Here is a 25,799-nt window from a genome sequence, read left to right as displayed (position 1 = left end):
TTGGGGAGGGTGGAACACAAGGGGGGCGTTTTTGTTTTTGATGAATTTCTATGATCGAGGGAGAAGGTTTTGAATAACTATTGATTTTATTGTCTGCTCGTTCAAAGAGCTCTTCGAATGAAGATTTCTGTATCCCTTCCTCTCTGCACGCAATTTGTCCCTCTGCGATGACTCTCAAGAACATGCATGTGCCTCACGATATCAGAAAGGAAATGGACACATCAACCTCTTTGCACAAAGTCATACGTGTAAGATAAAAAATGATAATATCAATCTTCTACACGAAGTTCAAACGAACCACAAGTGACATGTTTCCGCTCTTACCTCCTCAACAACCACCAATAGAACAACATCGCCGGCCCCCCAGCCATTGCAACCTCCCTCGCAAATCTATCTATCAATTTTCTCCCAAACGTCTTTGGCACCCTAACTTTCATCGCCTTTTCCTTTTTGAAAATCGGGTTACCCCAATCATCACTCTCATCGTATATTTCTTCTTTGTTGTACATTTGATATTCAGGATTGTTGCCATAATATCCTGCTTTTTCGATCAGAGAGGAGCCCGGGCGGGTGGTGGGGAGGGTGTAGCCGTTGCTGGTGTTGGTCGCAGGGCTGACGCTGCGGGTGCGCGAGTTGAAAGTGCGGGCGGACAGGGTGGTGGTGGTGTTTGTGTGTTTGTCCGTTGAGGAAGTCGAGTTTATCGCTCCTGACTTTGAGTATGCTTCTGTAGTTTGCGGCGGCTTTGCTGGCTCTGAGGTAGGCAGGTGGGAAAAGTTTGTCGAGGCTGCTGCTTCTTCGTTTCTGACTTGCACCAGGGTGTTGATGCCAAGAGCGATTATGGAGAACGCAGCCAGAATGCCATACAGAATGAACACGCCGAGTTGGTCGGGAAGCAAACAGAGGTGCGTCTGCAGTGTTGGTCCATCGCGGAGAGACTCTCCGTTTTCGTCGACAGGGTTCCAGAGACTGACTAGTTGGAAGCCTGGTTTGCGGACGCCCATCGCCCAACTTATGCTTTTGACTGTGATTTCGCGGATGCCTCTGTCGTGTCTGGAAGCGTAGTCCGGGTGTACGACTTCGCAGTAATCGTGGTCGTCGCCTGAAAAGGCATGTCCAATGTTGCCGATCTTCTGAGCAACTGTGGTTGAAATCTCCTGTGTCAAGACGTTTTGGTATTGATAGCCGCCGGCGATGCGAATGGCGTTTGGTCTGTCGACCTTGAGGTTCGGCGCTTTGGGCGGGTACTTCTCGCGGAGGGGGCCACAAGGAGTGCCTTCTGGGCGGTACAGGGGGACGTGGCTGAGGAGAATGGTAGGAAACTCTGGCTTTGATTCTTTCGCCAGCTCTTCTTTTGTGGGCTGCCGACCGAGATCGTGAGGGTGTGTGACAGCATGCGCCCATCGTGTGTGTGGTATCAGACCTTGCTGTTCTTTGAGCACTGCACGCACGGCCTTGTATTTGAGCTGCTGGGCGTTGTCGAGGAATTGCATGGTCGAGTTCCAGAGCTCTGGCGAGCTGTCTGGCTGACCCATTGCGCTCAAGCTGACGGCGTCGATGCTGACAAAAGTGTGGTTTCCGACGACGTCTATCCTGTCACCTTCGCCAAAGTAGGCCTGATAGCGATTTCGGACAGGTACCTGGATGCCATTGCCGAAGCCCAGGTCATGGTTTCCAGGCAGACTGGCAACAAACTTCTTGACTTTGTGGGCAGGCCGTCCTCCGGTGACTTGATTCTGCTCGAAGAAGATGTTGCCAAAGCGGTTGTACTCGTTGAGCCAGTACCTGTCGCCGTATTTCTTCCACTGTTGGTCCGAAGGCAGGAAGCCTTGGAAGTGTGTAGACCATTCTCTTCCTCCGTCAAACAGATCGCCGAGGAACAGAGTTGTGTCGGGGTCGATATGGCGTTGTAGCAGGTAGAAGGATCGCTTGATGTACTTGTCGGTCGCGGTAATGGTCAACGAGGACAAAGGCCATGGGCGGCCGGGATACGTGTGTGGGTCGACGAGCTGAGGGTCTGCGATCAGTGCAATGCGGTGGGGTTGCGCGTCCGAGGGCTGTAGGAAGGGATTAGCTAGAGATGGATGAGCATGCGATGTGGGCTAGACGCACCCATTTCTCCCATTGGTCCCACTTGCAGGCATCAATACTGCTGTGAAAGACGCTTCGCTCGCCCCATATCAAGACAAAGAACCACACAGCAAAGATGGCGGCGGGTAGTGTCAACAGACGTCGGCGGACAATGGCCAGCCTCGTCCTCGGTTTCCCTTTGGCGTCGTACTGCGACTGTCGCAACACCCGCTGCCACAAGTTGTTCAGGCGGCCTTCATCTTTCGACGTCGAGTAGGACGTTGCATATTGATAGCTCATGGTATCGGCAGGTTTGCACTCATTGTTGCGAGTTGCTGATGTAGACAATTCCTGTTTAAACTGCCTGCCCCTTTTGGAGACACGATTCGACCGAGGCGTCGTCAGCCCCGCCAAATCGAACCAACATATCATCACCATTCTTGTAACACCATTCTGCTTGATCGACTTTTGTACATTCGACTATCGTATACCGATTCGTCTAAGCTGAGTCCAGGTCTTCCATCTTTCAGCCATGTGTCGTCCCGTAACGCCTTCGCTATGCTTTCTCCCATCATCTCAAAAAGACCTCCATCATCCTCGCTTCCTATGCAGTTTCCAGCACCGTGCTACGTGAAGCGAACCTTGAACTTGAAGTCGATGGTGAAAGCAGGGTCGCTAACTCCCACTTCCTGTCCGTCCGACAACAGTTCATCCAGCTTGCGCTTCAAGTTGGCCCGAGTCTGCGCCTCGAGACTGGGAGGTGAGAAGTAGTAGAGCGACTTCTCCTGAGTCCGAATCGATGGCTTTTTGAGTTGTGCTTCAGGTCTCTCGGCCAGATGCTCGACAAAGTCTTGCAAGGTCCACTCTTTCTTAACAGATATCTCCTTGGCCAGGTTGCCGCACACGGGGCAGTCGGCCTTCTTTTCGTGCTCAAACGTGTATGTGTAGATGCTGTCGTCCCCACTGTACATCATGTAGTTGTTGGTACCGGGGTTGCCCAGAAAAGGGTTCGTGCTAGTCGCGATCTTGAATGCTTCGTTACAGCACGAAGCCGCCACAATGGCATTGGTCGACGCAATTGCCGGGATGATGTTCTTGACCACTCCTTGTGTCATCGAGTACGTGACACCTGGAATGCTGAACTCCTGCGCACGCTTCAACGCCTTTGCAAACAACCAAGAAATGTGCTCGGTGTCATCCGTGTCGAGAGTCATGTCTAGAGGACGTCAGTGTCTCAATCATAAACTTGCCCGTTTCCAGCTGGACTCACCTTTGCGCTCCTCTTCCCAAGCGATGAGGTGCGCCCACTCGATACAGTGCTGGGGCTGGCGAGGAATGGTGGCTAGGGTACACAGCGGGACGGCAGCACGAGGAGCATGCATATCCAGCTGGCACTCGATGCAGCTTGTCACAGTAGGAAGGATGACCCTAGACTGGCCTCTGAACCCTTCAGTGCCACCGTCGATCAAAGGCTTCAGAGAGTCGGGGTTTTCGTCATCCACCATGCCGACCAATGTGGCGTTTATCCATCTCCTCGCTTCGATGCTGTCGAGGCCACAGACAATGATGTTGAATTGGAGGTAGTAGTCCTCATCTTTGTCCTGGATCTTGCCACAATATGGCGTAATTTTGACTCCTTTGACGCGACTCTCAACGAAGCGTGCGGCCACCTCAGCTTTGTATGATCCAACATCTGACTGGCGAAAGAGGAATTGGCGGTTCAAGTTGGATACGTCGATCGTGTCTGTTTGGCCGTTCAGCATGGAGCAAGTAAATGGCGAGGGTTCGGCGTACCCATGTCGATGACATCGATGTTCTTGAAGCCAGAGAGGGCAAGGTTCTTGAGGATCTCACATCCAAGGCCACCGGCTCCGCTGCAAAGGATTAGGTCGGTGTATAGTTTGGAGTTTGGGTTGTACGAACATGACTCTGTCGCAAGTTAGCTCCAAGCGATCGATCATGCGATGCTTCTTCACCTACAGAACTCTTGCTGATTCGAGGGTTTGAATGACCACGTCGCCGGGTACAAAGTCTGGGTCTGTGAAGGCTCCCTCACGCGAGAGAATTGTGTCCAGATGCTTCCTACACTGCATTAGTCTTGGTTAGAGTGGACAGAGAAACTTGCTGACCATCTCGCGCGATATCCTGTCACGCCTAGAGTAGGATCGGGTTGCGATGCAACTTCTGTAGCCATGGTCAAGCAGAGGTGAGTGAATTGAGCGTGCAAGGTTGGTGTTTGAGATGCCCCGAAGGTCGATGTCATCGCGTCGGTCGTCCGGCATTAGCGGCGTTAGGCACAACACATGCACGGTCCAAGCGCTCGCTTCGAGTTGTCGTCTTGGAGTCCTGCTTCGACTGTTCTCAAAACCGCCAACAAGTCGCCAAACGAAGTCGGACCATGGGCGATTTTCTGACGGCCGTGTCAACTGTTTCCCTTAGATCAAAGCCGACTAGTAACAATCTCATCGTCGAAGAAGTCAACCAACAAAGACCAACAGCTCGTACTGTTCGAAAGGCACCTACTTCGCCTGACGAAGTATTACAACTTTTACGATCAAGTCCAGATACAGATACACTGCATGACCTTCTATCATTCTTGAGCCAGCCGTCTCAAAGATCCGCTGGTTTCGATATCAAGATACCCACGCCGTCTTCTGCCAAAGTAGTCAACGAACTCATAAACACCACTCTGCCAGATTTCTGGGGTAGCCATGATCAAACGAATTTCTTGATCTTAAACTGCCTGAGGAGTGTAGCTGGTATTGGTGCTGTTCTAGCAAAAACTCGCCTTCTGATCTCACAACACAAGTCGAGCCGCCAAAGTGTTAAGGGACCAGACGCAACGCGGCCATTATCCGATCTAACATCAGTCTTATTGCAACTGTTGGACTCGGATAATTTGGCTCGGAATGTATACACGGATATTGACAAGCTTGTCGAAAATCAAGCAAAACGGACACTTTTGTGGAAAGAGTTCCTCGCATTGGTAGGCACAGGAAAGGTCATTGCAGCTGCAGCAGAAGCCGAGGATACCGTAAAGTCTACAGGGGGTCAACATGAGCCTTCCTGGCTCTCGAGTGGCTCAAAATACTCTGCTTGGCTTAGCAGAAATGTTTGTACAATGTTACAGCACACCACAAAAGACATAAGCACGATCAAAGCTGCTGCGCAACTTTGTGGCAAGGCTCTCGGTATTGGTTATCCAGGTAGGATATGAAAACACCATATTGAAGACATCCAGGTACTAAAAGTCTTCCAGTTCGAGTTGTTGAGGAGATTCATATCCGGATCACATTTGTGACGCCAGACGCCGGCCCCTTACTGCAATCGTTGTTACAAAATTTGCAGGTGCACGAACAAAGGCAAATTCTCGACCAGACTTTCAAGGTTTTATCAAAAGCATGCCTATCCCTCACATCGCTCCCAGACTTCCACGATGTCTCAATGGAAACGCCGTCCATAATCTCTGCAACCTCGGCACTGGTTGTAGAACTGATAGGGGGCAGTGAGGCTGTTAGAGCTCACCTTGAGACATGGCTCTCGGATCCAGCGCTCAATGCTTCAGAATCATTTAATCTGCGCCGGGCAGCTGTTTCTACATTTGCTCACGCAAGTAACGGAACTGCGAATGTGCTCGAAGATCCTATTCAAGAGCTTTTGGAGAAGACCATGAAAAGATTTGGTGACAATCTTTTCATAAAGCATTCACCAATCTTACAGCAAGAATCCTGCGCTCAGATTCTACTCCTGCTTGCAGGATATGCACACAGAGCTCAACCAATGTCTCTATTCATAATGGCTCGATCCAGCGCACATCTGAATGGAATGTCAAATCGCTTGAATTCGTCATCACCACGAGCCCGATTCCTCGGCATGGTTGTCGGTATGGCCATATCCGATCTTGTGGACAAGCCAGGATCTAAAATGAACTTTGACATTGAAGACCTGAAGACGCCGGAAGCGCAATGGTACCAGAGGCTTATCAAGGTCGACGACAAGATTGGTCACTTTGAAGATATCGAGGAAGCTTTTGGCGCCAACAAGCTTACAGAAGGAACCACTGCAAAACTCCAACCGACAAAGAAGCCCACCCAGTCGAAGCTGACGCCCAAGCCTATCATCCAAGAGGAACCTCAAGGACCTAGGATCATGGAAGTCCTGGATGACTCCGAGGAAGACGACGATCTCATTCCTTACGCCAAGCCAGACTCTGATCATGAAGACGAGGATGAGGATCCGACCATGATCAACCGTGACAAGCCAAAGGCGCCAGTATATATCCGAGATCTAATGGCTGGACTGAACGACTCTGAAAATTACGAACGACACAGTCTGGCCTTGCAAAGTGCTGCTGCTCTGATCCGTCGCAAGACTTCTTTCGGCAAAGAAGTCAGTGATCATGCGCTTGAGCTCGCATCGATCCTGGTAGGACTTGGCGATACATTCGACATGGAAGACTTCTTAGAACTGCGTTTGCAGGCACTGATTGCTGTACTGATATCGAGCCCCGCACAAATGGCGCCATGGTTCGCACGACAAGTCTTCGATGGAGACTACTCCTTGAGTCAACGCACTACCGTCCTGAGCGTTCTGGGGCTGGGTGCGCGAGAGCTGGCAGGCTACAAAGATGAGGACGAGGAACTCAATCCGAAGATTGCAGCAACCTCGTTCCCTAGCAAACAGCTTCCTGAAAGACTACACAAGATGTACACTGCTGAGAGGAACGCACCAATCGCTCGAATCGCGTCCAAGCTAGAAAGATCCATGATACAGCCCATGGCGCTAGATGCAGCCGACAAAATGTCTGGACCCAACATCCTAAAAGTCAGAACGTTCTCATCACGTATGGAAGTGGAAAAGAAGAGAAAGAAGGTAATACCGAACGCATTAGCCAAGATTGTCGCAGAAGGCTTCTTCTTCCCTCTGACCGGACGATGGTGGCAGAATTTGCAGGCATACGGAGCGGAAAACGTGCATTTCCAACCTTTCTTGCTTAGCACCTATCTCAAGACTCTGTCACTGATTTTACACGCGGCTGGATCAGGAACAATCAGTCTTCCTCAGATGACGGCAGAATTTTGGGAATTGATCTTGAGTATTAGAACAAATGCGTTGGCAGATGTCAGTGTGTTGGAGGCTGTGCTCTTTGCGACTCTCACTTTGCTGGACATGAATGACGACAAACGCCGACTGGCAGAAGAGCATTCGAAACAGCTGATTGAGACACAAGAGTGGGTGGAACTTGTGTTTGATAGGGTTGGTGGAGGTGATGAAGAGGGCGAGAGGATTCGGATGCTGGCTGCCAGTGTGTTGATGAAGACTAGAGAGGTGGTTGACAAGTATCAACGCTTGCTGGTTGGCGACCTCGTAGACTACTGAGATAACTCGTTCTATTCCCTTCTACTATAAATACAGTCAATCACCCATATCTATCAAAATATAGTGTCTCGCTGCATCCACGATGAAGCCAAGAACCTGGTCAGGGTCACGCAACTCTCTCTTAACTCCGAACCACGACATCATCTCACTTCCAACCACCAACCACCAACCACCAACCACAAACCACAAACTCACATACTATCATGCTCGACCAAGACGACGCCCTCCTCGCCAGACTGAACGCCCTGCGCAAATCTCCCGTCACATTATCCAAGACAGACTCCCTCGACTCGCCGTCAACACCACAACGAACCACCGATTCCGACCTAACAGCAAGGTTCCGCAGCTTAACACCCAACAGCACACTTAGTCCACCATCACTGGATACAGAAGACACAGAACACAATGAAGAAGACGACCGTACGATTGAAGAACTTCTTGGCGACCTTGGACCCGAGGAACAGTGGAGTGTTCAGCGTGATGAAGGCGAGCGCATCCGCGACTTGATGGCCGAGGCTAAGAGTGCCCTGCCCGCTGAAGAGACAGAGAATACAGAAGGCAAAGAGTTGGATATTGAAGTCGGCGTCATTGAGCCAGAACACGAGGATGAGAACGAGGAAGACGAAGACACGGAACGTAATCAGGACAAGAAAGATGACGAGGAAGCGGATGACTATATCCAACGTGTCCTCGCCGAGCTTGAGTTTGACAAGAAGTACGGCGGCGTGGAGGAGGAGGAAGAAGAAGTGGAAGGCGACGAGAAAGAAGGGAATGGTGATCATGGGTTGACGTTGCCGTCTGCGCCTACGGAGCTGCCATCGTCGCCTGCTCCCAACCAGGATGATAATATTGATGACGCTCTCTCGGCACGATTCGCATCTCTCTCACTGCCCGGAGTACCTTCTTTCAACCCAGCAAACAAGCCTGTCAACATTCAGAAGAGGGTCAAGTCGAACTTGCCCAAGTACACAGACGAAGACATGGAGAACTGGTGCTGCATCTGTAACGAAGACGCTACCATCAAATGTATAGGCTGCGACGGCGATCTCTACTGCCAGGAGTGTTGGTCGGAAGGACACGGAAACGGACCTGGTCAGGAAAGAGGCCACAGAGCGCTTGCTTACGCCAAAGACGCCTCTTGAAAGTCATTTCCATGTGTACTGCTCTACTCTGGTTCTTGATCCTTGAACTTTTCTCGCACAGATGCGACATCGAGGCCACACAACTCTGCCTTTTTGACGACTGCCTTGGCTTTGCCTACCACAGGCACGTCAATCATCTTTCCGTCCAATGTCCATGCGCCTCTGCCTTGGACATCTGCCTTCTCATCTGCTATCACCACTCTGACGGCATACTCCACCTCCTCCTTGCTAGGGCTAAAGATGTCCTGCACCAGCTCGACTTGACTGGGATGGATGCATTGTTTGCCGTTGTATCCCATCCTCTTACCACCCTCACTTTCCTCCTTGAGCACCTGCTGACCTTGTTCGCCACGGAACGCAGTCGTGACCAAATCAATGGTGGACGGAAGATTGAAAGCTCTAGCCGCCGTGGCAATGGCCGAGCGGGCATACAGAAACTCCTTGAGGTCGGGTGTCCGTGTGATACTCAGATCAAGCGCAAAGTCCTCAGCAGCAAAGATCAAACCACTCAGATATGGCGATGCCTTGCAAATGGCGGATAGATCCATGACTGCTCTTGCCGACTCAATCAAAGCGATCAATCGAAGAGGAGACTCGGCGTCTGGTCCATGTCGCTCAGGAAGAGCATGACGAATAACATCAGTAACAAAATGCAAATCAGAGGCACTGTTTACTTTTGGAACAACCAGAGCATCGAGATTGGGTGCTTTGAGCACTTGAGTCAGGTCGTCGAGTGCATAACCACTATCCACGGAATTGATGCGAACAGCTTGTTCTTTGATGCCTGCTACTCGCTCTCGAGATAGAATGGTTTGGAGATTTGATCGTGCTTCTGCTTTTTTGCCGGGGGTCACTGAGTCTTCGAGATCGTAGCAGATGGTGTCGACGGCCACGCCTCGTGACTTTTCGAGGAAGCGCATTGATGAGCCGGGGACTGTGTTCGTATCTCAGCTAGACGGTTATTGGTGATGTGTAGTTGTTGGTACTTACCATAGAGAAGTGCCCGACGCACGATTGGTGAAGCGGCCATGTTTGGTTGTATACAGTGTTTATTTGAAGAGATTCAAGAGCAAGATGGATGTTGATGCCATCATGGTGGGGATCCAAGCATGACCGAGGAACGGAACCGGCATCGCGGAGCTCTCCCCACAATTCGACGACTCGCGCACGAACAGAACAAGCCACAGAAGACTCATGAGCACGAGTCAAACATACAACGCGTCCCTTAGAGCTGTCCACTCCGATAGCAGCTGCCTCGATACAAGCTGCGTGTCGCAAACCACCTCCCTCACCCACCACACGTCCCACCACCATGGACGCCCCCCAGCAAGGCTCTCTGAGCTGGCGACTAAGCTCACACCCCATAACCCTCCTCTGCTTCCTCGGATTCCGTCTGTGTAAGCTTCCAGCCCTCTGCCCCTGTCCCCTCCAACCCTACTAATTCTCTCTCACAGCAAGTCTCCTGACCTACCTCTTCGGCCTCTACTTCAGCACAAACTACGTCCTAATCTTCATCATAACAATCATCCTCCTCGCCATCGACTTTTACTATCTCAAAAACATTGCTGGAAGAAGATTGGTGGGGCTGCGTTGGTGGAATGAAGTCAATGCTACCTCTGGAGATGGAAACTGGGTGTTTGAATCTGCGGACCCGGATTCAAGACAGATCAATGCGACCGACAAGAGGTTCTTTTGGTTGGCCTTGTACTCGCAGCCCGTCAGTTGGGTTGTGTTGGGTATTGTTGCAATCTTCAGGTTGCATTTTATTTGGTTGAGTTTGGTTGGTATGTTGTGCTGCTCCTTTTACTGATTTTAATTTGGGAGAAGGAATACTTTGCTAACCACTTTGTGACTAGTCATCGCCATCGTGCTTGCTGTTACGAATACCCTTGCCTTTTCGCGTTGCGACAAGTTCAGCCAGGCCACGAATATCGCAACTGGAGCCTTCTCTGCCAGCGGCCTTGCGAGCAATCTTGGCGGCGCTGTGCTGGGTCGTTTCTTCAGATGAGAGACAAAAGCTGGGTCATGTACTTTCCCTCTTTCCTTCTAGTTGCTGGTTCTGCTTGCTGTCTGCATACACCTTTCTTGCTTGTTACACTGGTGCAGAAACAAATGCAAAAGCTCCTTCTGTGTTCATTGCTCTGTCCTGTTCTTGTCTTATATGCTTGTGCTGTAGTTTTGCTGAGACTGTATCTTGTCTTCGTGCTTATGCTTTGTGATAGACTCCCCCTTCCGCCGCATTTCCTGCTGACCGCCATTCATTATGGCCATTGCCAGACACCAACCATGTAAACTCTCTCACGCCACCTCGCTTCCCGCAACGATCCACCCTCTACACCATTCCTTATATTTGGAAAATGTTAGGATCCCTTCACCAAAAAAAAGCCGTGGTGGTGCAGTGGTCAGCATACGCCAACTGGTATCCTAAGCCCCTATCCGCTTTCCCTAAGAACCTAATACTCTCTCGAGGTTCGGGAGGTCGTTGTTTCGAATCCTACCCACGGTGCTTGTCTTTTTCTTCTTTTCTTCTTGCTCAGACTCGTTCCAGGTGACATCAAAGCGTATCGACAGTGAACGACGCGACAAATGGACGCGCTGGTCCAGCTCGTGTGATCAAAGATGACCGCAATGGAATACGCAGTGACAAGCCACCCGTCGAGGACGGACAACGGGCGTTTTGTGAGACAGATACGAGGTCTCGAGGGAGCTGGTCGACTGCTGAGAGTGTAGAAGGATTCGTGTTGGCTGGTGAGCAGCACAAGGCTAGGGATGGCCAGGGGGCAAGCACGATCGAGGTCTGTTTCCGCTTTTGACCGAGTCGCATCGTGTAGGAGCTGATGATAGCAGGGGCCAGCGATGGACGACTGAACAACGATAGCGCGGACGGAGACTTGTGATCGAGCAGCTGGGAAATGGACACTGGAGTAGGAGATACGACTAGGGATTCACGAGCGGCTTGATGAGGAATGCCCCTATACCACATGCCAAAAGCCGAACGCCATCAACATTTCTTCTACAAGCCCCGGCGCCAAATGCCAGCGACACATCGAAAAAAAAAAGAATAAAAAGATGTGGTAGTATCTCAACATACCACGAACACATGGACTCGAACCACAGTTCCTTTTTGTGGCAGTCTCTCGACATACCATCAGCACATGGAATTCAAACCACAGCTCATCCCTATCCCTCGACTAAGACCAAATCAGCAGTATCATCAATAAAACCAAAAACCAGTGACACGAGAGCGAGTCGCAAAAAAAAATCAAATCACACACCCTTCGCAATCGGCGCAGGACTGACGTCTTCTTCGGCAGGTATTTCATTTAAGCCTAGTAGCAAAGACTTTCTTGAAATGTTTTTAGTCTGTTCGGAAGACACCTCTCTTGGTATTCATTTAAGCCTGCAAGCGAGAGATATTCTTCCTTACTAGTGCCTCAAAACAGAGGTCCCTTTGCCCGAAGGGGGAGGTGCCGGGGGAGAAGTGCTAGGGAGAAGGGAGGAAAAAGGAGAGGGAACTCAGCTAGAAACGCGATCGATGCGGTAGACGTGTCAGGAAAAAAAAGAAGGGACGGAGAAGGAAAGAGAGAGAGAGGACTCTTATATTCTACCTCAGGGGCTCGGGTAGGTTGCACTTTTGCTAGGGTGGGCTGACTGAAAGCTAGACCTGCTAATACCAATGAAAGTCTTATGGCTAAGCTGGAAACAGACTCAAGAGACGCCGACTTGACGCGCACCATACCAGCTTCTAAAGTTCTCCAACATATCACAGGACACAAATGAACTCAGGAATCAGCACACAAGAGATCTTCGCCGAAGACCGGAGAGGAAGCATTGGATGACACCCGTCTATACGGCGGCAGCAGGACATCACACCCTGGGACGACAAACTTTAACAAGATAATCGAGGAGGACTTGCAATAGAAACTACTCCTGACGCACAGATCAGATTGCTGAATTTCTGGCTCAGGGCGCTTACGCGCTGGTGGTGCTATCGAGCTCATTCCTGGTATGACACGGTCTCGAGCGACGGGAAGCTCAAAGCTCGTCAGTGATCGACTGCGCTTTAAGACGACTTAGGGAATCGCGAGCGCGTCGAGCAGACCAACCGACAAGGAGCTGCGGATTCCATAACATTGCAGCAAAGAAAAATCACATCACTTCCTGCTACTGCTACTGCGCAACAGAGTGTATGTCAAATTCAGGGGCAAACATAGTATAGCCGTTGACGCACTGAAGCGCCACAACTACATTGATTGAACATCGACACACCAAGCATATTACGGCCATGTACCGAATATCACCAGCAGAACTCTAAGGAAGCGACAAATTATTCGATTGAAGATGGTAATGCTAAACATTTGTAAAAGCTTTCTTGACACCCTGTGATCCCCTAACTCCATTGCTATCATCCTCATCATCACTGATATCTTCAATAACCAGTGTCAGCCGTGCTGGCTTCGAAGCCGGTGCGTCAGACTCTCCAAATGGGCGAGACCATGAGCAGCGCCGCGGTTGGGGTGCGGGTGATGGCACTGCCAGCGTTTCTTGCTCAAGCGCAGGAATATCTTTCAACGCCTTTGTTGAGTTCCAGGAATTACTAGCAATATCCTTCTGCGGGCATATGATGGGCGACAACTTGATGAACTCCGAGTTACCCTCCTCGAGGAATATACCAGCGGTAGGCGTCGGCGCCGAGTCGTGTTTTTTGCTTTGAGCTAGTATGGTTGGGAGCCGGGTTGCGTTCGTCATGGATGTCGCAATGATGGCGAACGCCATTTCTAGCACTACGCATGAGATGATACTGAGATTGGTTGTGTCGAATCTCTTCAGAGTCGTGAAAGCTCCAGATCCCAAGACCCGGAAGATGGCGGCCACGCCACTCAACATCCCAACAACGGTGATTGAGGAGACCGAGACCTTGACTTTTAGGCTGAGCTTGGATGTCCAGATGACGACTGCAGGAAGCAGTATGTAAATCCAGGTTACGACGGCGTTGAAAATCGAGGCGGCCAACCACCATATCAACATGTTTGGCCAGTACTTGCATTGCAGCAGACTCTCTTTGCGAGCAGTGTTGCTGGGCAGTCCGCAAAAGAACAAGTCAACGAAAATGCGAGTTATAGCGTAGATGTAGAATGCGAGCGTGATATTTGTGACGATAAGGCGCTGCCATCTTTCTGCGAAACACCTGTTCAAGGAGAGTGCGAATGATGTTTTGACGCATATTGAAGTCATGAATGAGAGGTTGTAAGCGGCCATGAACATGTAGGTAGCCATCTCGGGTGAGCTGCTCGTGATCATAGCAAGTACGCAACTGCACTGGCCGCTAAAGAGTATCTGTACGTGGTAAGCCACTACTACAACAGCACGAGTAGCACACATACCACTGCCACCAGCAATATCCAATCATCCCATCGTGTACGACCGATCATGAAAAGCTTGAGCCAAAACCGCACGCACACCGATACCCATGATAACGAAAGACACGAAACAACCAGCGCAAGCACATGAACCATTGCAGACCTTAGAAGGCGTCGACGCCTGTATAAAATGAGATGTCAAGGCGTCGACAGCCTCTCGAGGTAGTCATCCAATGATCGATGGAACAGAATGCGATTCTGAGTTGGCTTTGGCTGAGTTATACCTACGGTGGGTTCCAGTGGGTGTGGATATGGATCTGGCCCTGATCATATAGAACATGTACGGAAGCCGTTGTGCGGCTGCACGTTGGTACCATACCTTTCTCAACTGCCGCTCCAGAAAATCAGAAGAATTGGCAACGGGTTGAGCCTTATGACAATTGTATCGATACTCCAGGCCAGTCAATAGCAGCGCCGAAGATGATTCTGTGCACTAATATGCATGGTTGCTGCAGTATATACCGCGCTCGTGGCCTTGTCTTTGAGTTACGGGGCAAGCAGAGTTGACGCAGAGGAGAAGAAGTCGAGGCAAAACATGCGTCGGCAATTCGAACCTCGACACCGAGTCGATCCACCGTTCGGGCTATCGAAATCGACGCCGACGGCCCGCTTATATAGCCTTCGACGTGAGCAATTGTGTACGTCCTTCCAGAAGGGCATGAAGAAGAGACGTCAGGATAACATGTGGAGGAGCATCGGCTTGACTCGCATGGCGAATGGCGAGCGGATGGGAAGTGCGTGTGGCAGGACGTTGAAGCAGTATTCCCCCGGTAGAAGTGTCTCATACATCAGCTCGTATTCTAGAGGTAGATATGGACCCAATGTCGTCGTCGGGAGCCTTTAGCGACGAACCGCTTCGCTATAAGTGGCAGCGTTCCACAGGGAATTCCCAAAACGCGATGGTGATCTGGTCTCAAGCATTCTTGCCATTTTGGCGATTAAACGCGAACAGACAAACTGACGACGAGGCTTCATGATGTTCGGCAAAGAGCCATGCAACGCTCCTTCGCAGTTGGGTTGTGTTGCAACGTAGAATAGTTAGAGGTCCTCTGCATTGCCGGGCCGACAACTGCTCGACACGGAAGGTGCGACCGCGCACGTCATCATAGCCCTTGATGTTATCAACCAACCACCACATTAATTAACCTCTGATCGACTTGACACCTGTACAACGCAGAGACTTTGGTTGACTCACCTACAAGCATCCCTGACCGTCGCCCATCACAACGCTCAAAAAATAACCATGGGAGGCGGCGAACACAAAGAGGCCGTCTTGGTCACACTGCCCATGCAGAAGCCAGACTCGGCCATCGAGAAACTCCAATCCAAGTTCCCCCATCTCAAGATAACCTATCGCAATGTCCCTTGGACAAAAGACCGCGCGGAGCTGGAAAAGGCAGTGCCCAAAGAGCTCTGGAGAGAGGCTACTGTGCTATTGACCTTATCTGCTCTGCCACCTAAAGCAGAGGATGCCCCTTTGCTTGACTTTATACAGCTTTTCTCTGCAGGATCCAATCAGCTTGCCAGCCATCCCATCTATACTGACACTGAGATCCCCATTGCCACTGCGTCAGGTGTGCATGGCCCGCAGATTGCCGAGTGGGTTATAATGACCCATCTCATTCACACTCACAAGTACAACCAGCTCTATGAAGCTCAAAAGGAGAGCAGATGGGCCAAAGATGGGTACAAGGTCAAGGATGCGGTTGGTGCGCGTGTCGGAGTACTCGGTTATGGAAGTATCGGTCGTCAAGTCGGCAGAGTAGCAAAAGCCATGGGTAAGTAATTCATACATGCAAATCGTTGTGAAGCTAACAACCCGACCAGGCATGGATGTTATCGCTTTTACAGCATCGCCAAAAGATACTCCAGAAAAGAAGAAAGACATCGGCTACATCGTGCCCGGAACCGGTGATCCGGATGGCGAAATTCCTTCGGCTTGGTACTCTGGTCTGGACAAGGAGTCTCTGCACGACTTCCTCAAGCAAGACATTGATCTCCTGCTCGTATCTGTTCCTCTCACCAAGGAAACGACTCATTTCTTGTCCAAGGAAGAGTTCAAGATTCTCAGCCAGGATGGCAAGAAACCCGCCTATGTCGCCAATATCGCAAGAGGGCCCATCATTGACCAGCCTACACTGATCGACGCCTTGAAGGATGGTACGCTTGCAGGAGCATCGCTCGATGTCACAGACCCTGAACCTCTCCCTTCGGATAGTGAGCTGTGGGGTCTGGACAATGTTATCGTAACACCTCACATCAGCGGTAACGGCGAGGCCTATACCGGCCGAGCATTCCAGATACTTGAGCAGCAGTTGGAGCACAAACAGAAGGGCGAGAAGTTCATCAATGTAGTAAACAGAAAGAGAGGATATTGAGTAAAATTCTGCCGAGCAGGTTTACGTATTTATGCTATATAGAATGAATCGGAATGACCCATGACACTATCACCTTGATCACTGATTCCTCACTCCAACTGCAGTCTGTAAGTGGCAACTTCGAACGCCCTCAACTCAATGTCAAAGGCGCCCTTGGTGAGCTGAATCTCTTCAATGTCATCTTCCAAGACATTGCACTTCCACACCTTCGCAATCGGCACTTGACCGACCTCAATAGAACCACGGCACCTTCCTCCCAAACTGTCGTAGACGCGAACAATGACATTTCTGTCTTTACGCTTGGGAAGATCGCCACGGCTGACATCCTCATCGTCCTCGCCACGCTTGATGGTATCAAGGACCAAGCCCTCATCACTATCCTTGGACAACTTGAACGATGTCATCAAGCCCTTGATATCTGAGGCCTTGGGATGAGAATGCACTGCCATAGGATTGTTGAATTCGAAGCCAGCGCGAATGGTGCGATGGTCAAGAGGACCCTTGTGAGGGAGAATTGCCCAACGGATCTTGTGCTTACCCATGTCGGCGTGCGCATCGGGAGCTTTGGGTGCGCGTAGCAGAGAGAGACGCATGAGGCTGCCGCAGGTCGCGAAACCATACTTTGAGTCGTTGAGGATGCTGACGCCGAATCCGTTCTCGGAGAGATCGGCCCATTTGTGGCAGCAGACTTCGAATTTGGCCATATCCCATGTTGTATTGTAATGCGTTGGGCGTCTGACAATACCGTATTGAGTCTCGTAGGAAGCCTCGGTGTTGGTGATTGTGGTCGGGAACTCGACCTTCAAGAACTTCATGTCCTCATGCCAGTCAACTTCTGCCTCAGTCTCGATGTACGAGTGACCGCCTTCCGGAGTGAATGAAAGTGAAGTCGTCGTTGTGATAGATGACTTCTCAGATATCTTTGTTGTCGTCTGGACTGCGACACGGTGTGGGCCATTCTCGCTGATGATTGACGAGCTTGTTGCGTGGAGCTCCTTTCTCGAGTTGAGATGGAAGACTTCGACATCCCATGCTTGCCAGTAGAGTGGCTTGTCGTCAAAGATGACCAACTGATTCGCCTTCTGGCCCTTTGGAACGACCTCACGGTGGGCTTGTTTGTCGTATAGACGAGTGATGACACCCTTGGAGATCTCGATAAAGTACTGGCCATTTATGAGGTGGAAGACATCCTTGCCCATGTCTTTGATCTCCACCGGAGCAGACGTTTGATTCACCTCCGTAACAGAGTTGATACCAGTCTCGCCTTGTAGTAGTCCGTAGCGGCTTGTCTGGTCAGGAGACGGCAGGGAGCTCAATTCGTTGCGGTTCCATCCAAGAGTGTTCAGTGCGACAAGCTCATTGTCATAAGATAATTTTTCGTCAAATCCAAGAGCATGCAGAGCTTCGTTCAAGACCTTCTTACCAGTCTTGAAAACCTTTGCATAGAGCTGTGGAACGTTAGTCCTGGATCGTTCGTAATGCACACTTGACTTGCCTCATCAGAATCATCGTAACACATTTCGATGCAACTTCCAGGCAAACAGTCGTGGAACTGGCACAGAAGAACATTCTCCCACATGTCGTCGATATCTTCTTTCGGGTACTTGTACTTCTTGCTATCCTTCGTGACTACATCCTGAATGCTGGCCAATGTCGCAAGATACTCGATGTCGTGAAGCATGATCTCCGACTTGCGGTTGTTCCACTTGTTGTTGGCCTGAGTGGTGTATGTGCCTCTGTGAAGCTCAAAGTAGAGTTCACCATACCAAGTCACAAGTTCGAGTCCTTCTTCGACTCTCTTCTCCAGACGAGCGAAGAAGTCATCAACAGAGTCGCCCATCTTGACACGAGGCAGAAGGCCAACCTTGTCGCTCATACCACGGCATCTTCGAAGCTTCTCGATGTGTTGCCAGGTTGGGCCACCACCTCCATCTCCTTTGCCAAATGCAAGAAGCGAGGTCGGGTCTTGATCCATGGACTTATGTTGTGTGATACTGCGTCTTACATCGCCGAAGTTCGCCTCGGCGGTGTATGTCTCGGCAGGTGTCATATGGCAGACGACCTGACTGCCATCGAGTGCGACCCAGTTGAAGGTAGAATGAGGGAAGTTGTTGATGTTGTTCCAGCTGAGTTTTTGAGTAAAGAATCTCGTCATGCCAGCCAGTCGGCAAATCTGAGGTAGCTGAGTCGAGTAGCCGAAGGTGTCAGGAAGCCAGAAAGTAGTGCATCTCTCACCAAATCGGCTCTCGAAGAAACGTTGGCCATAAATGAACTGACGAACTAATGACTCTCCGCTAGGCATGTTGGTGTCATGCTCGACCCAGGATCCACCTATCGGCTGGAAGGTACCCTCCTTGACTTTGCTCTTGACACGGTCGAAAACAGAGGGATACAGCTGCTCCAGCCACTTGAACTGCTGGGCTTGAGATGCGACGAAACGGTGCTCAGGGTATTGCTCCAACAGATTGCATTGGTTGGACCATGAACGGGCGACCTTTCGTTTGGTTTCTGCCCAGGGCCAAAGCCAGCACGTGTCGATATGGCAGTTGCCAATAGCAGTGATCAAAGCAGGCTCGTCCGAGTCGTAGACTTTGGAGGAATCGACATCTCCAATATACCTCTTCGCGATCTTCCTGCATTCTGCGATAGAGTCGTTGCTTCCGTTACCTGCAATGAAGGTATCCATGATGGAGTTGCAGATCTGGAGGGCTTGATGCTCCTCCCAGGAGTCTTCTGGAAACTCTCTGGCAGCATCTCCAATGATCCAGAAGTCAATGTACAGAGCTCTTGCTTCCAGATTGATGGCTACGATATCTGCTTTCTGAAGTTGGAAGTACCTGTCTGGGCGTGGTGGCTGGATGCTGTCACCTCCAGGAGCGTTTCCGAACATGCCGTTGCAGGCCATTTCGACGTAGAAGATGTGCTCCTTGCCATCGCGGAATGACTTGGGGAGGATCCACTCGATACGCTCACCTCCTCCGGTGAGACCTTGTAGAGGTTCACCCTTTTCATTCCAAATGAGGCCCTCGTTGTTTCCGTCCCAATGAAGCTCTAGATGCTCCTCGTCGACGAGAGACGATGGGACGGTAAGGCGAACGCGGAACCAGTGTGTGGACCAGCTCGGGCCATAGGACTGACCGACCTCGGCATGGGAGAATTCGTGTGAAGTTGCGTCCTTGAAAGTGGGACGAGAAAGGTCCGGCGGAGAGTAGACTTCGAGCTTGATGTGAGGATGGCCCGAGGCACGCTTGGGTTCGATCTTACTGTTTATGTGTTAGTATCTCTGGATGAACAGCGAGGACGGTCTGAATAGATGTGTACGGTAGCAAGCCTTGGTTTCTGTACTGGCCGTTGTCTGTGAACTGCCTCAGTCTGTCGGTGTAGATCTTGTGGATTTGCTTTCCCACGGGCTTCGAGGCCAGTCTGGGATAGGTAGAGGCTGGAGCCATGCTGGGATGAGAACCGCCGCCCATTGTGAAGCGAAGGTGTGAAAGGTAGGGGATGACAAAGCAGGCAGGAGCTCTTGCAGTGCAGGCAAGCAGGCACGGCAGGAGCTATCGAGGACTCAGGGAACATCGATCCCCGCATTGAGCGATGATCTCCTGCGTCACGCGTACTCGAGCCGATATCCCCGGTTCGACTATCTGTATCTCCGCCGTGGCCAAGCTGGTTACAACGACATGTGTGAACTACCATGGACTCCGTTGTGCTCTTTATGGCGCCCTCATCTGACCTACATCTCTGGGCATGACGGTATGGAACAAGTCGCTCCCTCGACATGCTCACTAACCATATTTACCTGATGGAGCACTAGCGCAAAGCTCGGATGCGAGACGGGCGTTCACATGCAAACTCCACAGTTGACTCCAGACGCTGTTGCTGTTTCCAAACCAAAACAGAAAAAGTCGCTCAAATATGCAGTGGCCAGACTGGCTCAGATGGTCCGAGTCTGACAAGGACAAGAAGAAGCCTGTCGCCTGGTCCGACTCGCTCAACGCCACCGACTGGTCCCATTATTCCTCTCCTCGCACCATCCTACCCACCGCCATCCTAACTTTTTCCACCCTCGCCCTGATCCGCATTTACCGCAGACACCTCCGCCGTGTCCCCGAAGCCCAGTACATCACTCCATCGTACTTTCACAAACGCAGTCTATATGGCTACGTCAGTCGCGTCGGCGATGGTGACAACTTCCGCTTGTTCCATACGCCCGGAGGCCGTCTCACTGGCTGGGGCTGGCTTCCTTCGAGAAAAATCCAAGACTGGTCCCTCAAGGAGTTCAAGGACAAAACTGTCCACGTCCGCATAGCGGGTGTTGATGCACCCGAGACTGCTCACTTTGGCAACAAAGAACAGCCTTTTGGAAAAGAAGCCCTCGAATGGCTGAGGACCTTGCTGCACAAGCGTTATGTTAGAGCATACATCTACCGCCTCGATCAATATCAAAGAGTCGTCGCTAGTGTGTCATACTGGAAGTGGGGTTTCTGGAAAACAGATGTTGGTCTAGAAATGATCAGGAATGGCATGGCTACTGTTTACGAAGCAAAGTTCGGCAGCGAGTTTGGCAACAAAGAAGACAAATACCGCAGAGCTATGGAAAAGGCACAAAGGAAACAGATTGGAATGTGGAAGCACACCAAGCCCGGCTTGATTGGCAAATTGATGGGCCAGAAGAATGAGAAGATCGAGTCTCCGCGCGAATACAAAACTCGCATAAGCCTTCTCGACAAGGCTGAATCTGGTCAGAAACAATAAGCACATCATCCTCGGTCCAGCCCTCAACCATCCATACTGTCCATGGAGTTTTCAGGGATGTCTCTGGAATCTGTGTTTTCGGATCTCTACTCGAAGATTGTGGGACGCTTCTTCGATGCTGCTGACCTTCGTGGACTACTGCAAGCGCTGCAGTCACAGCTCTCGGAACCTTCCTCGGATCCGGAGAGCATGCCATCGTAGTAAAGTGGAAGAAGATCTTCTGACGGGATCCATGGCTCTGATTCAAGGAAGTCTGCCATCAACTCTGCAGCGGTCCAATTTCTACAGACCGTAAAGTCGACATCTTTCCAGAGACCAGCATGCACGCTAGCAAAATACCGCAATACACTCTGAAACATCGAGTTATGCGGATGCAGCGTGCCCTTCTTGAAGCAGAAGTCGGCAATATTGTCATCGATATCCAGGCTGTTCTCAGTGTGTGCCTCGCTGGGCGTAGATCGGTCGCGGAAGTATACGAAACCAATTGAAGGATCCAGGTGTTTTCTCTTCTCGATCTCCTCAGGCCATATCTCGGCCCCGTACTCCTCCATCCACAACCAAGCTGTGCGCACGGGGTGATATGTCAGTCCTCGTCTGGAGCTGCTTGTCTGTACGCTCTCGATCTCCCAGGACCAGCGTATCACCTGCTGTGCCAGGAGATTGGCTTTTCCTGAGTTCGGGTGTACTTTAAAGCCGAGTTGCGATAGAAGGACTCCCATAGTGTTACTTCGAGACCACTTCCTGATCTCGTGTTGTAGCATTTCGTTGTCGTGAGGATCATCCTCGTGCCAGAGTGTTGGTGTAGTTCCCATGGTATCTTTGATTCTGGAGGATGAGGTTTTGTCTTGTTGAAATATACATGGTGAGAAGGGTGCGGTGTGCTGTACATATATCTATATCTCTTGCTCATATTCCAACTAATATTCAATCTCATGTCTCATCGGTCGCAATGATTCGTGAATCGTCTCAAGTCTTTGTTTCTTGTCTTTGCCAACACTGAGACAGATCAAGACAAGAGTCAAATCTGAACCAGTGTCTGAAACAGGCATCTCTTTTCTTGAAGACAGCAATTCTTTCGTCTTCAACATCAAAATACTATCTCGGGGGCAGAACAAGACGGATATGTCAGGCCGAGCAGCGGACTTTCGAGTGGAAGCAGCAAGTTGACCCGAGCGCTCCTTCTTCCAACTCGCACCTTGAAAATTGAGTACAATTTCGTTCAAATTTACAAGGGGCGATGGCTCTTGATATGAAAATCATCTTCCACAATCCCTTCGATCACTCAAGTAGTCACTGCAGAACTGTTCGTGGACACGGGATGCATGACGTCCGCGCTATGCAAGCCAAAGCCCTTGTTGAGTGGCTGACGACAGAACAAGGCTGTGAGGGTGGCATAGCCACTACTGTAGACGGCATAAGTTCTGCCCCTCATCCCGCGGCAGCGACTCGGTCGCTCGTTGCTATTGACCTGTTCGTGCGAGTTGTGTCTCGACCCCTCACCTATATCACGACGGATGCGCAAGAGCTGCGTTGATTAAACCGCAATATCATGTTCGGTCCCAGACAAAAGATTCTGAGAGGATACAATTCACAGATAAAAACGGCGTTGCGTTCGACACTGAAAGAAAAGAGCTATCCCTCTTCCACCTCATACCATGGTAGGTGCAAGCATCGAAGTCCGTATGATATTGGACTGTGTAACTCATCACAGGAGTATCAGACAAGACGCATCAGAATACAAGATCATCAGACCCGGTCTTGAACCTCCTTCGATATGTGGCGTCCGAAGACGAAGACATACTCCAGGTCATCAAGCACAAGTATCTGATGCAGATAGTCGAGTACACATTCCGCCCCTCCCCAACTGCAGACGATCCATTTGGATATGATCTGCTCTACTACATTAACATCGCAAAAACACTTATGGAGAAGCTGAGAGGCGTAAAGTCTCAAAGAATTCTGCTTTCAAAGAATCCCTCCACATCTTTCAGGAATAAAGTACAGATCCTTGCCGAGGAGACGTTGGGTTGCGAGATAGAATGGTGGCCTTTTGCAGAGCCGCATCGTATCTCTGGTGTTCCTATTCGCGTTGCTTGGTCTAATGTGAGTGCAGCCACCATTTTGTCCGCCAAATCTGACCAGTGAGCAGCAGTGTGGTGTCCAACATACGGAGCATGTACCGGATCATATAGCTGAAATACTGATGAAACTTCTTGACACTATCGAAGGAACGTCGCGTCGAGAGGAGCTGGTTAAGACAAGTTTGTTACTTATGATGGTTTTGCTACCGTTTTGGACCTTTCTCGCGATCGAAACCATCGTCATCTCCATGATCACTGGAAGCCCCGTCTTGGGACTCGAGATGGCTTTGAAAACATGTTCGTCCTTCGTTTTTGGCATGAGCATCAACCATTTATGGATTTACCCGCCTCGCAGGATCCATTGGACTAAGTCAATCATTAATTTTCTTGAGGTGCAAGAAGCTGTAGTCACCATTTTGCTTGTAAGCTCTTCTTCTAGTCCAACAATGAAATTTCAAGTATGTTGACAAAGCAGGAACACATCGGGACGACTTTCTGGATTGATGTCACATGCTGGATTCAGGTGCCAGGCTTGTGTCCCAGCTTACAGCATGTTGAAGGTACATTGCGATACAAAGCCACTGTGGCGGCTGCTTCGTCGAACAATGCGGCTGCGGCTCAAGCTCAGCAGACTACGAGTCCACTCAACGCGCAGAACATCCAGAGCCCGTTGACGCAGGTTTCAAGCAATTCTCAAGGAGCTTTAATCCCACCCGCAGGCTTGAATCAAGGGCACCTAGCTACAAATCAAGCCTCCGGGCCGGGATCGAGCCAGCACCAATCTGTACCGCTAGAACGGCATGTCTTCATCACTTCAAAAGTCGGCGGACATTATCTGCTGTCGCAGTGGAATACCTTGATACCACGTCCACAAGATGACCGTGAATTCTTTCGGAAGCTGCGAAAATGTTACATATCTGTTCGCGGCTTTTGGCGCTATCATTTTGGGCTGAGAGTATTCTCACATTGCGACTTCTATCGGGTGAGTAGTTCAAATTCCAAGCTACACATCAATTTGACTCGATACGTAGCTCAAGAAACACGGACCGTCAACTTTTAGCATCTCGACAGAGGAGCTGCCCGAGTGCGACGATTGTCGAATCCCCAACCGATTCTGTGCTGTACACCGGGCATACTACTATGAGCCAAAGCCAGCGAAACGTAGACCGCCTCTCGAACCTGAAGATTTTCGCATGCAATTCTACGCTTGTCATCATCGCAGAGCAGCTCATACTTCTGATGGCATCGGTGCAGACACGTACCCACTAGCTCTGATGAAGCTGTGCGTATGATACCACGACGCGAGACTCCATTAATCGTCGCGCGTGATGAATCTGAGGTCTTCTGGGGTCTGCTGGTCAAAGAGAAATACTCCATACTCGCCATTGTGATCTACAACCTGTTGGCCATGACACCCTCTCTGGCCTTCTTCTTCTGGTGGATCTTTGGTTCTTCCGAAAAGGACTCATCAAACGGTTCTGTTCCCGCGGCACTCACGTTGGCTGGATTGAGTTTGTTCTGGGCTATCATTGTCAGTATGAAGATGCAGGAGTCTTAGTGTCTTGTTCTCGGAGACAACAATGAGAATGGTTCAAAACCGCGAGTATCAAATATTTTTCTACGAATACATACTGTCATCTTCTTACGCTAGAGACTCGCCGCTGATACATGCTTTGTACAGCTACAGATATAATGTAAAAATCACGGTTGGAATCCATAAACGGTACAGACTGTCAATGTCGTTGGCAAATGCAAATCCATATCTGAAAATGTGTGACTCTGGGAACCATGAACGCTTGGGTCAGATAAGTGGAGGGGACTAAGCTGTTCCAAGATGTGGTTTGTTGACGAAGCGAGTATCTTTTGGGTACAAAGAATCTTATCTGTATGTCATTCTGCTCCAAGACCAGCAACACACAAGCTGCGAAAATGGCTATGATAATGCACGATTCCCTGGGTGGTTAGGAACTGTGCCACTGAGAGTCGTCGACATCTCACCAGCTCTACATGGCTTTGTCTACCTTCTAAAGATGACTGTGCGTTTCCATGGTTACATTCAAAGTATTTGTAGTTGAGTGGGAGAGGAAGGAACAGGTGGTTGGGGCCGTGAGACGCTTGGTCACAATGTCGTTTGATGTTCGGTGCATAAAGTGCTACACGAGATCATGATATGCATACAATATGCACAAAGCTATTACAAAGCTCGAGCCTTCGGGACGTTCAGAACGAGCTCAGAATGACTCTGATGGCATCTGTCACCTTCAATCACTATCGTTCTCATCAATACCAACATCATCATCGTCAAGTTGATTCGTTCTTAGCATCGTTGTGTACTATTACTGCGAAGACCGTCGAACACAAAATGAACCCCGGAAAAACTACTTTATCAATTTGTTGTCGCATCCTGTCGACGTGACTGATGCCATTTGTTCTTCGAAAGGGCAAAAAGATGTACCATCAGCACAGTCGAGAAGAACAAGCAAGTCACAGAACGGGCAGGACAGATATCATGATGAACAGTGATTGCATATGAATATATAAGTACATTACAATCTGATAATACTACAGTGTAGAAGA

General features: G+C 50.2%; 13 protein-coding genes across 13 annotated transcripts; 6 read left to right on the top strand and 7 right to left on the bottom strand.

Moving 5' to 3' along the window:
- Nucleotides 1-827: 827 nt before the first annotated feature.
- On the bottom strand, nt 828-2,232 carry M436DRAFT_10148 (uncharacterized protein; the record flags this gene model as incomplete). The annotated part of the gene is made up of 2 exons (XM_013576026.1): nt 828-2,054; nt 2,110-2,232. Coding segments are annotated over 2 exons (1,350 nt in total), but the record flags the coding sequence as incomplete, so codon positions are not given.
- A 461-nt stretch (nt 2,233-2,693) lies between these two features.
- M436DRAFT_77307 (NEDD8-activating enzyme E1 catalytic subunit) lies at nt 2,694-4,261 on the bottom strand (the record flags this gene model as incomplete). The annotated part of the gene is made up of 6 exons (XM_013576885.1): nt 2,694-3,283; nt 3,338-3,811; nt 3,862-3,941; nt 3,991-3,996; nt 4,048-4,149; nt 4,197-4,261. The coding sequence occupies 6 exons, from the start codon at nt 4,259-4,261 to the stop codon at nt 2,694-2,696; spliced, it is 1,317 nt and encodes a 438-aa protein (XP_013432339.1).
- A 1,601-nt stretch (nt 4,262-5,862) lies between these two features.
- M436DRAFT_77306 (uncharacterized protein) lies at nt 5,863-7,446 on the top strand (the record flags this gene model as incomplete). The annotated part of the gene is made up of 1 exon (XM_013576884.1): nt 5,863-7,446. One exon carries the CDS (start codon nt 5,863-5,865, stop codon nt 7,444-7,446), a length of 1,584 nt encoding a protein of 527 aa, XP_013432338.1.
- Nucleotides 7,447-7,649: 203 nt separating this feature from the next.
- M436DRAFT_77305 (uncharacterized protein) lies at nt 7,650-8,588 on the top strand (the record flags this gene model as incomplete). The annotated part of the gene is made up of 1 exon (XM_013576883.1): nt 7,650-8,588. The coding sequence occupies one exon, from the start codon at nt 7,650-7,652 to the stop codon at nt 8,586-8,588; it is 939 nt and encodes a 312-aa protein (XP_013432337.1).
- Nucleotides 8,589-8,611: 23 nt separating this feature from the next.
- Nucleotides 8,612-9,618, bottom strand: M436DRAFT_34806 (beta subunit of citrate lyase; the record flags this gene model as incomplete). Its single annotated transcript, XM_013576110.1, has 2 exons — nt 8,612-9,522; nt 9,579-9,618. The coding sequence occupies 2 exons, from the start codon at nt 9,616-9,618 to the stop codon at nt 8,612-8,614; spliced, it is 951 nt and encodes a 316-aa protein (XP_013431564.1).
- Nucleotides 9,619-9,900: 282 nt separating this feature from the next.
- On the top strand, nt 9,901-10,596 carry M436DRAFT_68614 (DUF846-domain-containing protein; the record flags this gene model as incomplete). Its single annotated transcript, XM_013576738.1, has 3 exons — nt 9,901-9,985; nt 10,043-10,372; nt 10,445-10,596. 3 exons carry the CDS (start codon nt 9,901-9,903, stop codon nt 10,594-10,596), a joined length of 567 nt encoding a protein of 188 aa, XP_013432192.1.
- Nucleotides 10,597-11,142: 546 nt separating this feature from the next.
- On the bottom strand, nt 11,143-11,911 carry M436DRAFT_59416 (uncharacterized protein; the record flags this gene model as incomplete). Its single annotated transcript, XM_013576581.1, has 4 exons — nt 11,143-11,560; nt 11,680-11,693; nt 11,735-11,779; nt 11,864-11,911. 4 exons carry the CDS (start codon nt 11,909-11,911, stop codon nt 11,143-11,145), a joined length of 525 nt encoding a protein of 174 aa, XP_013432035.1.
- A 1,027-nt stretch (nt 11,912-12,938) lies between these two features.
- Nucleotides 12,939-14,104, bottom strand: M436DRAFT_59415 (uncharacterized protein; the record flags this gene model as incomplete). The annotated part of the gene is made up of 2 exons (XM_013576580.1): nt 12,939-13,925; nt 13,973-14,104. The coding sequence occupies 2 exons, from the start codon at nt 14,102-14,104 to the stop codon at nt 12,939-12,941; spliced, it is 1,119 nt and encodes a 372-aa protein (XP_013432034.1).
- A 1,147-nt stretch (nt 14,105-15,251) lies between these two features.
- On the top strand, nt 15,252-16,386 carry M436DRAFT_37098 (uncharacterized protein; the record flags this gene model as incomplete). Its single annotated transcript, XM_013576527.1, has 2 exons — nt 15,252-15,786; nt 15,836-16,386. 2 exons carry the CDS (start codon nt 15,252-15,254, stop codon nt 16,384-16,386), a joined length of 1,086 nt encoding a protein of 361 aa, XP_013431981.1.
- An 89-nt stretch (nt 16,387-16,475) lies between these two features.
- On the bottom strand, nt 16,476-19,859 carry M436DRAFT_68611 (putative alpha-mannosidase I; the record flags this gene model as incomplete). The annotated part of the gene is made up of 3 exons (XM_013576737.1): nt 16,476-17,834; nt 17,882-19,649; nt 19,708-19,859. 3 exons carry the CDS (start codon nt 19,857-19,859, stop codon nt 16,476-16,478), a joined length of 3,279 nt encoding a protein of 1,092 aa, XP_013432191.1.
- Nucleotides 19,860-20,301: 442 nt separating this feature from the next.
- M436DRAFT_77299 (nuclease domain protein) lies at nt 20,302-21,141 on the top strand (the record flags this gene model as incomplete). Its single annotated transcript, XM_013576882.1, has 1 exon — nt 20,302-21,141. One exon carries the CDS (start codon nt 20,302-20,304, stop codon nt 21,139-21,141), a length of 840 nt encoding a protein of 279 aa, XP_013432336.1.
- An 86-nt stretch (nt 21,142-21,227) lies between these two features.
- Nucleotides 21,228-21,953, bottom strand: M436DRAFT_77298 (uncharacterized protein; the record flags this gene model as incomplete). Its single annotated transcript, XM_013576881.1, has 1 exon — nt 21,228-21,953. One exon carries the CDS (start codon nt 21,951-21,953, stop codon nt 21,228-21,230), a length of 726 nt encoding a protein of 241 aa, XP_013432335.1.
- A 737-nt stretch (nt 21,954-22,690) lies between these two features.
- On the top strand, nt 22,691-24,780 carry M436DRAFT_77297 (uncharacterized protein; the record flags this gene model as incomplete). The annotated part of the gene is made up of 3 exons (XM_013576880.1): nt 22,691-22,799; nt 22,853-23,282; nt 24,492-24,780. The coding sequence occupies 3 exons, from the start codon at nt 22,691-22,693 to the stop codon at nt 24,778-24,780; spliced, it is 828 nt and encodes a 275-aa protein (XP_013432334.1).
- Between the last annotated feature and the right edge of the window lie 1,019 nt (nt 24,781-25,799).

Source organism: Aureobasidium namibiae, assembly GCF_000721765.1.
Source record: "Aureobasidium namibiae CBS 147.97 unplaced genomic scaffold scaffold_1, whole genome shotgun sequence".
NCBI lineage: Eukaryota > Fungi > Ascomycota > Dothideomycetes > Dothideales > Saccotheciaceae > Aureobasidium > Aureobasidium namibiae.
The sequence above is the reverse complement of the archived record's forward strand: the minus strand, read 5'-3'. Positions and strand labels throughout refer to the sequence as shown.